The 15,529-nt window shown below is 32.6% G+C and overlaps 2 protein-coding genes across 2 annotated transcripts in view; one reads left to right on the top strand and one right to left on the bottom strand.

The window, feature by feature from the left end:
• LOC134694299 (E3 ubiquitin-protein ligase TRIM33-like) lies at nt 1-756 on the top strand. Its single transcript, XM_063555305.1, has one exon. The coding sequence runs from the start codon at nt 1-3 to the stop codon at nt 754-756; it is 756 nt and encodes a 251-aa protein (XP_063411375.1).
• A 3,261-nt stretch (nt 757-4,017) lies between these two features.
• The window catches only part of LOC134694297 (tyrosinase-like protein 2), a 99,905-nt gene continuing 88,393 nt past the window's right edge, over nt 4,018-15,529 (bottom strand). The window contains exons 5-6 of the mRNA XM_063555304.1: nt 6,074-6,540; nt 4,018-4,985 (exon numbers count right to left, since the gene is read on the bottom strand). Of these exons, the coding sequence (XP_063411374.1) occupies nt 4,018-4,985; nt 6,074-6,540 (1,435 nt within the window). The remainder of the gene's footprint in view (nt 4,986-6,073; nt 6,541-15,529) is intronic.

Raw genomic sequence — 15,529 nt, 5'->3', positions numbered from 1 at the left:
ATGGCTGACAGTAAACTATGCGCTGGTTGTCAGTGCGATAATGAAGACATTACAGATATATCTTGGTGCAGTGACTGCAATGAACTTGTATGTAAGGCGTGTTCGAACGCTCACGAAAGATTGTCCCCGCCTCACAAGGTAGTCCCAACGCAAGATGTACAACAACCCCCTTATTCATTTCTCAATTTGTCCAATAACTGCAAGAATCATCCAGATCAAGTAATTTCACTGTATTGCTGTCAACATGACAAGGAAATCTGTGATTCATGTGTTCCGGTATCACATCAATATTGCAAGTCTATCATTCCAATTGAAAAAGCTGCTAGAGGCGTGATAGATGGCACTGCTATGTCTGATCTAGAGAGAAGGCTTTCCAACCTATGTCAAGTTACAGAGAAAATAGTGAGTCAAAATGAGACAACACTTGTAGATTTAGAAAAAAATCGAAACAAAATAAAAAAATGGGTGTCGGAACTCAAGCAGATCATTATTGCTCATTTAGATAGGCTAGAAACAGAGATACATAAAGACATGGACTACAATTATAAAAACTGTACAGAGAGTGTGTCCCACAGCAAAACAAGTATCAAATCCAGCTCTGACTTGCTCGCTACATGGAAAAGTGATTTAAAATCACTGAAGCAACACACATCAGAAATCTATTTATTCCAGGTAGTAAAATGTCTTGATGCCAAAACTTACCAGAAAGAAAAAGAAATCAGAGAAATCCAAACAGATACTGTTTCGATACTTTAATAATATAATCAGTCAGAATCTGAGTCGAACATTAGTAAACTAGTCCCAGACTTAGGTACAATAACGGTAGAAAATGTCCAAGTCCAAATGCCTTTACTAGATATTGATCATCAAGGTCAATTTCTCGTTAGGAACGAAAGAAAGTTATTACTGACACATTCATTCCGCACCAGGCAATTAGGCACTGGAGTTAGTATCAACAGAGGATGCTTTATTCCTGATGATAGGTTACTACTCTGTCAAGATAGTATAATAGCCTTAAAAAAAAACATTCAACAAACAACTTATTGTTTGTAAACTTGATGGTTCGAACTCAAGCGTGATTAATTTGGATTATGAACCATTCAATATATGCTTATATGACAAAACCCACGCCGTAGTATCTCTTGGTGATAAAGGTATCCAGATCATCGACCTGATATTATTGAAACCTGGTAGGAGAATTATAGTTGAAGGAATGTGTTATGGAATCACCTGTGTGAAGGACAAGATCTGGATAAGAAATCAATCTCACACTCTAACTATAAGTTTATAAATGGTAAGGTTCTTAAAATAATAAATACAACATTTATTCCTTGTAATATATGTGTCAATCAAGATGGTGATGTTTATTGTACTGACTATACCACTTATACAGTATACGTAGTAACATCAGACGGAAAAGAACTTGAGATATACAACAGTCATGACCTGAAATATACTGATGGTGTAGCTGTAGATTACCGTGGTGATGTGTATGTAGCAGGATGTGCATCAAACAACATACATAGAATATCTAATGATGGACAGAAACATGAAATTGTCTTGTCAGGAGACGATGGCATATATTGGCCGACCGCTTTATCTTTCATTAATGAAACAAAAGAACTGTTCGTCTTAAACAAAGAACATAAATCTATCAACATTTATAAAACACAATAAACACTGGCAAAGAAAATGACTGTAAGAAATAAACAAAATGTTTTATATTCTAATGAAATCTTGATATATGAGAATTATATATAACCGAGTTTTCAGATGTTGCCTGAACTTTTCCAGATAAAACATATACTGACAAGAAGAACCTCACCAAAATAATCCTATAATATTTTATGAAATTATTTAATATCTAAATCAGAAGTCTAATGTATATATGACCTTGTTACTGAAATATGACGAATTAAAAAATCTAGGTAAATATTGATACTAGTTGTAAGTTATTTTTCCAACTTGCACACAGAGCAAAGGAAGACCATGTTACGAATAGATTTGCATATATTAGTCACGTATTAAATTTCAGTTCATGAAAGATTCAAATCGTGAGTCAGTTGTTTTGGACTTTATATTTAGACCAAATATTAAGAAAAATACTTGAATGTTTTGTTATGGAATGTAGTTTAGTAATAGTATAGAGGGATTTGTTTTATATTGAAGGTTGAGTTATTCCAGCTAACGGATTTGTTTTTGTCAAGAGGCCTTCTCGTGAACGTATACCTTGCATATATGTTGTGCATATCGTTTTACACTGCAAGTATCGCGCGTGTTACTGTGTGAAAATACGGTTAGTGTCATCATTTAGTTAATTTGAAATCGTTAACACGACAATGTAACTAGTAATAACGACTTAGTAATTCGTCATAATAAATTGGTAACTTCTTATTGCCACCTACTAGATAGCTATTTTGACAAATTAAAATTATATATTGATACTTGGTAATTCGATTTAACGAATAAATTACTCATTTTAACGACTTATCTTTTAAGAAGCTTTAAGAAACTACAAACTCTCTGATCGTACTTTCGTGTTAATTTGATCTGTTGATATAATACGCAATGTTTTGTTGTCAGTTATGTGTCGGAGCACTCCCACTTAGAATATAGGTTTAACACTAGTGAGGGGGTGCTAAAATTTTAAAGTTTCATATTTTATCACGAAAAATTATACTATTAACAAATTCATTTATTTTATAAGTAAAAGTATAGCCTTATTTTATGTACTTTTTACAACAAAATGATTATATTCACATGTGTACTTTTATTCATTAAACGCCATTTTCCAAGGATATAATTATCTTTCTGATATTTTTTTACCTCTCCCTCCTTTGTTTTTAATTCCCTTACATTTATATTGAGTCGTAGATCAAATTTATTCGTTCATGGTATGTTTACTTGTTTTTGTTAATATGTGGTTTGTTTGGGTTAGCAATATAAAAAAGAAGATGTGGTATGATTGCCAATGAAACAACTATCCACAAAAGACCAAAATGACACAGACATTAAACAATAAACAGTTAAAGAAAAAGATCATTAATTAAAGCCATTTCAATTGATGTTTTAGGGTGTTTTTACTGTACAGCAATATTAAACCACTAATTTGGGTAAATGGGAAGGTTGGCACCTGTTTAAAACGATTAAACCCGTTACATGTGTTTGTACCTGTCCTATGTCAAGTATCTGATGCTCAGTGGTTGTCGTTTGTTGATGTGGTTCCTTAGAGTTTTTTGTTTCATGTTTTTCTAGTCGATTAGACCTTTCGTTTTATGTTTGATGGTTTTGCACTTGTCTAGTCATTTTGGTGTCCTTTTATATCTTGCTATTCAGTGTGAGCCAATGCTTCGTATTGAAGGCCGTGTATAAAATCATTATGGTTTAATTTTTACTAATTGGAACTGCATGGAGTGTTATATCAATGACACTCTTATCACATCTTCTTATATCTACTTGACATATTTTGATGAAACATAACACTAGTTTCTTAGAATATTATTGTACTTAAATTAATGTCGTCCCTTTTTTAAAAGATGAAAGGGTTTCTGTGTCCTAAAACATATGACAATATCGATATCTAAAATATACTGCATTCTGTTATATAATAATAGTATCATTGTTGAGAGTTCTAGCTGTATTCATTGATTTTATTCACCTTGTAACACTAAAGTTCGAAAGTCCTCAATCGATTGAGAAAAAAAATCCCGGTTACAAACTAAAACCGGGGGTAACACATCAAAAGATTTCGGTTTGACTTTCATTTATCTAACACTGATCAATTGTTTCCAGCTACCAAAGCGATAGTAAATTTATGACTTATTTGACTATTATCCAGGTTTCGTTCATTATCTAACTAGTTACGTTTTTACGTAATAATTACACACCACTTACTTTGAATGTTTAGGTTAGAAATTTCCTGGTGAAGGTTAATCCAGAAAGAAGCTTCAGAAGCAAGAAACTATTGTTATTTTCATTTATTGATATTTCTTTTTTACAATTTACATGTAGATAAATTTAAACACTACTACAGTATTTCCATGGATACTCGGCTCCATACTCACAAACGAATTGAAGAAATATATCTCGATAATTACTTGTAGGCGTGTTTCCGTCAAAGTTGTACGTATATCTGTACCTGACTGCTTCGGCAATGTCGTCACCATACATCAGGGGTTCTTCTTTCGTCAATTTGATAACGCCGGAACACTTTTTATAAAAAAGTGTTTTGGACGATCTGTCTATACACCGTGGCTGACAGACATGGCCGTGAAGATCATAAACACTCACATAAGATGTTGCAGATCCACTTCGAGGATTTTTTACACCAACATAAGCGACTGTTTCGTATACCATCTGCCGTGTATCAATGATACCATAGTCTATGTATCTACCTTTGTACGATATACCATCGGATTGTACGAAAAACTTGGTTGCTCCAGATTGAGAATCGGAAACCCGTCTTTTGTCTACTCCTGGTTTAAAATAATCCCATAATTGTGAGGATTTGTCGTTAGAATAGATATCATCGTTGTCATCTATACTACCATTTCGTACAGGATTGCAATCAAAATGTTGGCCCATCGGTCTGATATACATCAAAGTGACTGGAATGAAGGCCCATTGACTTACATCAGCTTCTCCATCAATCACAAAACTGTTCTGATATGAACTGTCCATAACAGATTTATACTCGTCATCTTCGTACTCTACGTCACGTTTTTTTCTTCTCCCAAATGGTGATGACGAACTACGCAAAATTGGAATACAACGTCCAGATGAGCATCTCAAAAATTGAGGACTTTGACAGTCAGAGTTACGTGTGCACGTGATTTCTCCAGGAGATGGCGCATAACGGGTTATTCTTTCATCGAAAATTTTGAGATACCCCATGATATTTGTAAATTCATTTAAATTACCCATTGCTCGGTTTGGCCGATGGAATACATCAGATGTAATTGGATAATCAAATTCGAAATCATCACCTGAAATATAGATGTATTTATGAAATTGAGCGTGAATTATTATCAAGATATACGACAAATGGTATGTGTCTATGTAACGGATGTTTGTTTTTCTTGTTTTGGATTTTTTTGTCAGATTTGAGGAATCCTCTGGTTTTCTCAATTTGAATGCCTTAAATTTGTTTGCCCATCAACACCCATTTTTCTATTTATAAATCTTTTTCATGTTAAATTATAAGCCATAAGTAAAAATTTGAAAAGTTAATTATTCTGAAACTGAGAAGCCAACTCCCTAAAGACCAACACAATATTGGCTAAGAATGATTTCGAATAAGTCTTAAAACAAATAAATGTTTTCATCATAAAAATCTTGGTTTGCAAACACAAACATCACATAACACACATTAATGTTTAAGACTCAAGGATGATTGCTCCTTTACCTTTTGAATTTTTGCCAGATTTTCGGATTCCTCTGGTTTTATCCATGCATAAACATTACAAAAAAGTGCCCACAAACCCCTTCTTTTTTTCATATTTTTATTATATATTATTTAGAAAACCATTTTCAAAATCATATGAAATCCTTGTTATTTCTTCTTAGTTTTCTAAACAAAGACGGTGCCAATGTTAAGTGAAAGAAAAATCTAGAGAGAATTATTTCCCGCCAAATTTTCAACGAAAACAAGCACACGGACCCTCCATTTTTTCGACTTTTTTAGTTTCTTTATTAACATACTTTCGATTTATAACAGTCTTTTAAAAAATAGCCTTCGATGATGCAACACTAAAAAAGGGGACGAGACAGGGAAAACATATCCGTTGTGATCCATCCCATCGATCAGTCTACCAGATAATAAATGAAAATCTTAGAAAAGTTGGAACTGAATTATTAGGCGTACCTATAAAGTGTATCATTTAGACGTACCTATATAATAAATTCAAATTCAACTATTGTTCCTTTTCCCGATGTTTTATCTTTTATTGGAATTTATACAGAACCTCTGACTATACATTCAATAACGCACTTTTTACATACTTGATTGTTTAGCTTTTTTTTTAAGTTAACCTGAAGTTCATTTTAACTTATGATTGTCTCCAATTAAACTTACCTATAACAGATTTTGAATTGTCTCTGAAATCTTGCCACACTTTGTCTACATAGCAGTGATGCAAGTAAAACACCGGGTCATTTGGAGAAACATCAATATCGTTCATCGTGCCACCAATAGTGGCGTGTGCATAATTATGACACGCCTCTAAGTTACGATTAGTAGCAGCCAATGGTTCCAATATTCTAGAGTTTCTGCTTTCACGTATTATGTTTCTGTAACAATCTGCCGGAAAGTAGTCTCTTCCTGATCCGCCATTTCTTGTGAGAGGGACATACCGTCGGTCCTGTGTTTGATATCGCCAGTTCGCAAATGGTCCCACCCTAACCTGGCCCCCGTCAATATTACCAATACCCTCAGCAGACCATAAATTGGACATCCATGGATTAGTTAAACTGTTGTCCATTGTGGTGTCGATATAAGGCAGGGTAACAGTTCGATCAAAACGTCGTAGTGCTTGTTCAAATCTGTAAAACATTTACCAACAGTTTTGTAAATAGTGACGTCAAACCAATAAGAGAGAGAGAGAGTAGCGATTGTACATGTTTTAGATTCTCAAATAGTTATAACAAACCTCGAGCATCACTGAAGTGACATAAGTTGTCGAATTGTGCACCAGATGTGGTTAATTTACCAGGTTATTGCTTCGAATTACGGTGCGGAGCTATAGGAATAAATTCAGTAAATAGATATACGTAACCAGGGTCCGCCCATTTGGGGAGATCTTTCTGTAAAAAAAAACCTGTGTTCTACTGATAGCAGATACTGTTTTTAATTAAAAAAAATTAAAGATGGATCAAAAGTAAAGCTAAAAAAATGCTAAATGTACTATTTGTTAAATACAGGGGGGAAAAGGGTGGTCAGTAAGGAATTAAGTACGAATCTACATTGTTTGTAAACAAGGTCATGTGAATGCCTAAAAATGCCCCATGACCGTATGTTTTATTATTGCAAAATATAGGGCTGTATTTGTACTTGCATGAATGGTATATAAAAGCTCCTAATTTCTAAAGGTAAATCAGGTATAAACTTAATTCAAGACATAGATTAGCATTAAAGTCAATGGATTTTTCTTACTGAAATTACCCCTATCAGCTATTAGTTTCCGTCAAAATAAACGCCATTTTTGATTTATTTAAATTAAATACTTGTCACATATAGATTCTGATTGGTTGTATTATGATGCGGCTGAGATACAGCCACAGCTATTGACTTAAGTGAGATAAAGAATCACGGACTTTTTTCTCGTCCAAGATAAGAATCAAATGCTAAAAATTAACTATATGTATTTCAGTTCCGATCAACTGTCATTATTTCATGTTTGTTTTATTATGCCTATATTTCGCAGATAAATACAATATTGAAATACCAAATATTGAAAGGTGTGTATTTGCTTTGTTATCCTGCAGTAAACACGATTTGCTTTACTAAACAATGTTCTTATAAAATGTCTACAAAAATGCAATATCTGTATTTTATAACTTCTGACAATCTAAGCACACCTCCAGAAAGGCACGCCGCAAGAGTTATGTCTATGTGTATTTTTTTTTTAATTTTCAACAAGTACTTTAGTTTTTTTGTTGGGGAAGCATGGGTATATATAATGCACACTCTTAAAGTACATCCATTTTATATCAATATCTTAAAATACCACTTTTCCTATACTAAAGCAACAACCACATGCATATAATATATAATATTAAATTAGGATAGAGCGAAGCAGTCCATAAATTCTTTAGAAAGATCAAACTCGTGAACCTTTTATATATAAAAATAAGAAGATGAGGTATGATTGTCAACGAGACAACTGTCCACAAGAGACCAAAATGACATTAACAACTATAGGTCACTGTACTGCCTTCAACAATGAGCATAGCCCATACCGCATAGTCAGCCATAAAAAGCCCCGATATGAAAATGTTACATCAATTCAAACGAGAAAACTAATAGCCATATTTATATATTAAAAAATAAATGAGCAAAAAAACAAATATGTAACACATAAACAAACCACTGAATTAGAGCTCCTGACTTGGGACAGGCACATACATGAATATAGGTGACTATGCAATATGGAATTTGCTCATTGATAAAAGTCGTATTGTGACCTATCGTTGTTAATTTCCGTGTAATTTAGTCTCTTGTGAAGAGTTGTATCATTGGCAATCATACCACATCGTCTTTTTTTATTATGTATTTGTTTTATTTTAATTTTGATATTATTAGGAGTAAGTTTTAATGAGTGAAAACGATTCTTATTGTCATTTATTAACATCATAACTTCTCTGACATTATTTAAAAGACAGCGAAATAAAGACAATATATCTTCTGCAAACCCTGCTTTGACGGACATATTCAAGCTTAGTGTAAACCCAGTTTTGTACTGTCAAATATGATCATGATTTAAACACAGACGCCATTTACATCGACTGGTGACACATCAGGAGCAGTATCTGCCTAAACTTCCGGAGCACATGAGATCATTGCTTGTTCTTTAGTTTTCTATGTTGTGTCATGTGTACTAGTGTTTGTCTGTTTTGTCTTTTTCATTTTAAGCCATGGCGTTGTCAGGATTTTTTTTCGATTTATAAGTTTAAATATTCCTCTGGTATCTTTCGTCCTTTTTTTACACATACCAGGAGGTAGTCATTGAACACTGAAACTGATAGGGTATTCATTTCACGGCGACATAAAAAAAAATCGAGGAGCAAGTGATGAGAACTTATTTTAATAAGATTGAACTAGCGTAAATTACGCTGTGTGACTAAACTGAAAATTGAAAACATTTCGTTTCGTGCAAATTTATCAATTATAGTACATTTGTACATTGTTATTCAAATAAAACATAAATAATTTATTCAGTGAAATAGACATTGTCGACGTGTCATAAACTAAGAGCAAGAATCAATGTATGATTTACGAATGTAGAGATTAAATATTTCCGAAAGTTAGGATGCACAAAACAATTCAAACTTCCGGAAGTATAAATGAACAATTCATTTATATTTCATTGTTTTTGCGCATTTTATTTATTTATTTATCGAGACACTACACTTACGATAATACAAAAGTTCCGAGATAGTTTCTCCGGGTCCGATCTCGTTTTATATACAAAAGTCACACGCTTACAATGTATTTCAAACACTTATCTTTCGATGAGACAAACGTGTAGCCACCAATTGCAACGGGCGTAGGACATTTGAGCGAAATTTTTTGAACTATTAGCGGACATTTGAGCGCCAACATTAGAGCCCATTTTTACGCCGGATAAATCCGTTCAACTGTATTTTTGATAGCCCATTTTTAGCGAAAACGTGGTTGAATAATACTCACTAAGCTTTGGGCGGAAGTTCATAGTAATTCAAACGAACAAATAAGAGTTCAGAGCCGTTCGTTGCCCATTGTAATGAGCAATGTTATATAGTTGTCACCCAGACATTAGCGTTTCTCTTGAATCTATCATCAAATTGCAAACAACACCATATATAAAAATACGAAGCATAGACGAATGTGCACCAAAATATAGACAAGATAAAGAGAAAGAACAGTTCCTAACGTAATTCAACAGTATTGTACATTGGGTTTATCCAGAACCCATTACATACGTTCTCTAGGAAATAAATTCCAGGCTAGAACGAACTTTTAACATTTGATTAAATCTTGTAGACATTTAGTGCTGTATTGTAATGGACATCATATATTTTATATTGTGCTGCTGTGGGTGTTGAAAGTTTTTTTTTCTATATTATGCATTTGTGTATATTATAATGGGTTAAAAATATATTGATAAAATGGGCATTGACAATTTCAATTTTCGCTAAAATGGGTTAAAAATCAGGCACTACTTTGGCGCTAAAACGTCCGATATTTTTGGCTAAAATGTCCTCCGCCGATTGAAACAGCCACTTTCTCGGAATTCCCATATGCTCGTTGACGTTTGCTCATGATATCAGATTGTATGCTTTTATAAATGTTTGATGCTTATCAAGTTAAATAATATGATCATATGAAATTATTATTATTTTATAGTGTTTTACAAACCTGTATATATATTGCTACGTTTAATATGAACAATTATGATAGTAAGTGTATCTCCAAGTGACGAGGGCCTCAAAATGTTGTTACCTATAGACATAAATAAATTGATTCAAATTTGTCATATGATTTGTATTTGAAAGGCATAAATGCGTTCTTTAAATTTTCAAACTTACACCACAGTGCATTATGTGAAGCAGGATCGATTAACCACTTTGCAATACTTGAAATCATTCTGGTTTTTGGTGGGTTCATGATGCTTAGTCTTTAGGTTTCAATGCTGTGTATTTGTACACTATTGCTTGAGTTTTGTCGTTTTTCGGGGTTTTTTTTGCCATTGCGTGGTAAGTTAGTTTTCGACTTGTGAGCCTGAATGTCACATTAGTATTGTTTTCGCCTCATATTTACTGTTACATCATTTCGGTGTTATTGTTCTCAATTGGACTGTACTTTTAAATGTCTTAATCAGTCTTGACTTTAGACATATTTGTGACAAAACCTTTAAACTTTTTTACTAATTAACCATTTACTTAATCACCCTGAAAAAAATATTATTGAACACCTATTGACAAGACTACATCGTTGGCACATGCACATTTCTTGTTTCCTCCTTCCTTTTTAACATCGACAACACCATTGAAATATTTGGTTCGATACATTTTTTTATCAATATCTCGTACATCTTAGTTTTTTTCGAATTACTACATTTAATCATACATTGTCAACCAACAACCGGTTGAGACAAACAACTTGTTAACGGTCAACACCCCTTAAGGTGGTACCTAACACTACAGGGAGATAACTCTGTAAAATCAGCTAAACGTTTTAATTATGTTGTGTTGTTAAGGGAATATTAAGCTTCTCAATGATCAAAATAAGTGTTTGTCAAACTGCTATATAACCAGTGTATTTTTTCTGATAAAACTGTTGTTTCAAATTTTTTCAAATTTTTATATTTTTGTTAAAGGGTCAAAGTTAATACTTTGCCAAAATTTCAAGAAAATTAAACGAGCCAAATTAATTTTAGTTAAAATGTTGGGTACCACCTTAATATCATGTTCAATAAGGCCTTTCTATAGCTGACTGCAACATGGGCATCGTTTATTGGTGTCTTGTGAAGAGATGTGTCATAAGCAATCTTACCCCATTTTCTTTATTTTATTTTTTACAAATTGAAATAAGAGATGGCACTAATTATAATTTATTCGCTTCGAAATAAACAAAAACAAACTATAGTTGATGTTAACTTCATTTGTTTGGCCCTGATCTTTTGTTTTTGTTTGCCTTTCTTTATAATTTTGAAAATAGAAAGTTTTGCGCAGACGACATTATTTAAACCAAATTATTTCAATTCAAAAAGTAAAAACACAAAAATACTGAACTCCGAGGAAAATTCAAAAAGGAAAATAAACTATCAAAAGGCAAAATCAAAAGTTCAAACACATCAAACGAATGGATAACAACTGTCATATTCCTGACTTGGTACAGGTATTTTCTAATGTAGAAAATGGTTGATTGAACCATTGACATACGAAAAATCTGCACACTGCTGGATCATTTTCATAATTGGACATATACGTGAAGCAGCAACAATGCTATACAACCATCGAACAATGAACTATATCTTTTGATTGGCATTTTATGGTATATAGTTATATGCTGTATTGAACTCTGGTTATGAATAGCTACAATTGAATTGTTTTTGAAGCTTGTGTATCATACAAATATCAGAGCAAACCTAGCATCATAGTCATCATCATTTTGATTTGTCTCAGTTTTTAAATAGGTTTACAAGAATTGAACATCGCCTTTATTTTGTGCGATTATGCTTTCTCGTTGATTTGCATACCAGATCTTCCAATAAAAAAATGATAATTCAGAAATTTAAGTGAGGTTTTTATTATTGTCAATTACGCAATAATTCAAACTGGCATTTGGAAATATTTTATATAAATGAAACAGTATGTGAAAAATAAAATCACATACAAGTCTAAAATGACAGACATAATCGCAATTACAATTGCATGTAATAATTTCTGAATTCAAAGTTCCCAATCTCATCCCCTTTGCTTAGTTGAGTGTTGTACCTACGTTCTTAGACATTTCTAAATTGATAAACAAAGAATTGAAAGAAAAAAATGTATTTAATAAATCCTGTCTGTATTGACGGAGAAGCTATATCACCAAACAGGGCCTTATAAATTGCTAACTCTATCCAAAAATACACAATTAAAGATGGGGTTCGATTGTCAATGAAACCACTCTTCACAATTACCCAAATGACAGACATAAACAAATGTAAATCATTTAGTATTGTTTTTGGTGACAATGTGTGCCGCTACGCCTGACAAAATAAATACATATTGTAAAGCGTTTCACCTCCAAGAGCGAAATGATTAAAACCTATACATTAAAGCTGTGACTTTTATATACTATCGTTAGAATACTAATCCGATATCTAAAACGAAAATAACAGCGATGACTTTCGGAAAGATATTTAATAGGGTAATTATTCCCTTTCATACTTTATATATTCAGATCTCGATTCGGCATACATATAAACGTTTTTGAAGATAAATCGTTTTATATCTTAAGGCGAATTTAGATTTAAAAGTTGACGTTTTAAAGTTATTCAAATTTATCCCATTCATAAACTATTCTCTGCTGATCACACTACATTAAGTAGTATTACAGTCCTTGGTGTGATATAATTGACTTAAGTTTGGGGGACTGAAGACAAGCATATATATATTGTAAATAAAACAAAGAGCTTTCATATAATCATCCTTTACCTTTCATTCAAATGCCAAAATAGGCTGATACATGTAATCATCACAACAATCATGGTTAATACAATACAATGGTTCCGGAAAGTACGGATTAAACATATAGATATATAAAAATGGTGTAAACTTCCCCATAACGCCAAACACCATTATACCATTCACCATACATCATTACACTTTACAACCTGTGTCATTACACCATACACCTCTATTTTTGCATTGAACACCTTACACATTACACCATAATGGCATAATTCAATTTAATTTCAAAGAAAGCGTGGGACTTCAATTTTTTAAATTTATTTTAAAAAACGAAATTTTATCACAATATTGTAAATTAATGTATAAAATAAAAAATCATTTCAATAATTTTCTTGTTTTGTGATTTCGTACCTCATTAACTCACGCCATCCTCGATCATAGAGCTTACGTGTCCTAAGAGAATAGGTATACTTTAACTAAAATCCTTATCGAACCCTTTACTGGAAGTGATGCTAGTGATACACACGGACGTAACAGTCCATAAACAAATGTAAAAAATCTCTATTCTATGTAAATGAAGATACCACTATACGAATAATTTTCGAATGAGGAATTACCTAAAGCCTATCTTGAATTTGATTTCTAAAAGTGATTTGAATGTATTAATACAGAACAAATGTTTGGATATTCAAAAACAAATAGTAGTAATAACTACTTGTATTAATGTAAACTGTGTCTGAAATTTCCAGTTTCGATCATTCAACAACATGCAGTCGACGACAAATAAAAAAATAACTTTATGAAAAAAAATCCGAAGTCATATATAATTCAAATTAATCAAATATTTATTATACTTTTCGTTAGTTATACATGTATCAATGGCATTTGAATATCTGACTATTTGGGCGATAATTATGGTCATGTCTCGGTCATCAATTTGAGACACATTATATCAGTATTTCAATTTAAAAGATGATCTTATTATTACTTGAAAGCGCAATGTGATAGCTACAAGAATGAATGAAACATATCATTTCAGCAGATTTTGTTCCGTTTGATTTACATATTGTGTTGTTCATGTCAGTACAAACCGGGAAGCAGAGGAAGGGATTAAAGGTTGCAGTCTTGTAAGTGCCTGCTCCATAGGCTTACATGCAAAACAGCTGATTTTTAAGAATAAAAAAATTAAACATGGTACATAGACAGAAAAATAATGTCATGTTCATATCATGTATGTACTAATGTGAAATTGTGATTTAATCGAAAAAAGGGGGTCATGCCAAGAATAATAAAAATTTACGTAATCCTGAAGTCAAAACATTTTTTCTACTTTCTTTTTGCTATTTTTACTAGGCCGCACCACTTCCAGTAAACATAGTTCGTTCTTATGTTGAACTGTTCTACCACTGTCCCAGGTTAAAGGAGGGTTGGGATCCCGCTAACATGTTTAACCCCGCCACATTATTTATGTATGCTTGTCCTAAGTCAAGAGCCTGTAATTCAGTGGTTGTCGTTTGTTTATGTGTTACATATTTGTTTTTCGTTCACTTTTTTTACATGAATAAAGCCGTTAGTTTTTTCGTTAGAATTGTTATACATTTACTTATCGGGGCCTTTTATAGCTGACTATGTGATTTGGGCTTTCCTCATTGTTGAAGGCCGTACGGTGACCTATAGTTGTTAATGTTTGTGTCATTTTGGTCTTTTGTGGATAGTTGACTCATTGGCAATGATACCACATCTTCTTTTTAATATGATATCCTTCCACTTTCCTTTATTGATATCTCCAAAAGATGCAAGATTTTTTTTAAAGTCTATTAATATGTTTCAATGCATGCAGCATTAACCTTTAATCAAACAGAAAAAAATTAGTTCAGAAAAAAATCAGAAAAAATGCATTATTTTGATTTCCTCCAATTTTTGCATGCATCGGAAACTGGAGTTGTAATACAAGACTGGAACATGTAGTTTCCACATTTGGAACACATATATGCATTCATCTATAAAACTTTCCCATAACGGTTTACCAACTCCTGATGGCGTCATTAAAATCTACGGAGGAATGATTGTTTTAATTTGGAACCCTTAGTTTTAAAGCTTGAATGGGAGCAGCAACCCTCTATCAAGAAAATCATGATATGGAATACAAGTCTGCAATATCGACAGGAAGAGTAACTGATAAATTAAAACAAAAATAGTTGAGAGAGTGATAAGACAGATTATTACCCTCAGAAAACTGTCAATCGAGTTGGAGGACTACTTGTATTTAATTCATGTGTATCTATCATTCTATCATCACATAAGCAGTCAATTCAGTTTATTTTAGACAAGTAGGTTAAGCCTTATTAAGAACTGTCAATATTTTGCAGTAGCTGCGATTTACCAATATTGTAAGATTTTAAGTTAATATTCCTAATAAATTTGGTTTTCTAACACAGTAATACAAATTCAAAAAATGCTTTTTATTAGCTTCTTTTTCTTTAAAAGATAAACATAGATTGACTTGTTTATGTATTTAAATCCATTTTCTGTTCACGTGTTTCGGTAGATGTACGATCACGCCCCCTTCCCCCTGGTTCCAAGAGTCATTGTTTATCAATGATTTGTATAGAAATATATACATCACTGTACAAAGCCCTGTGTCAGCTTACTT

The sequence above is a fragment of the Mytilus trossulus genome, chromosome 13 (assembly GCF_036588685.1).
Source record: "Mytilus trossulus isolate FHL-02 chromosome 13, PNRI_Mtr1.1.1.hap1, whole genome shotgun sequence".
Lineage (NCBI taxonomy): Eukaryota > Metazoa > Mollusca > Bivalvia > Mytilida > Mytilidae > Mytilus > Mytilus trossulus.
This window is presented reverse-complemented; position numbering and strand designations above follow the sequence as displayed.

Bases quoted from the DNA above. Each gene is read 5' to 3' on its own strand.
- LOC134694299 (XM_063555305.1), top strand. From the start codon at position 1: ATGGCTGACAGTAAACTATGCGCTGGTTGTCAGTGCGATAATGAAGAC.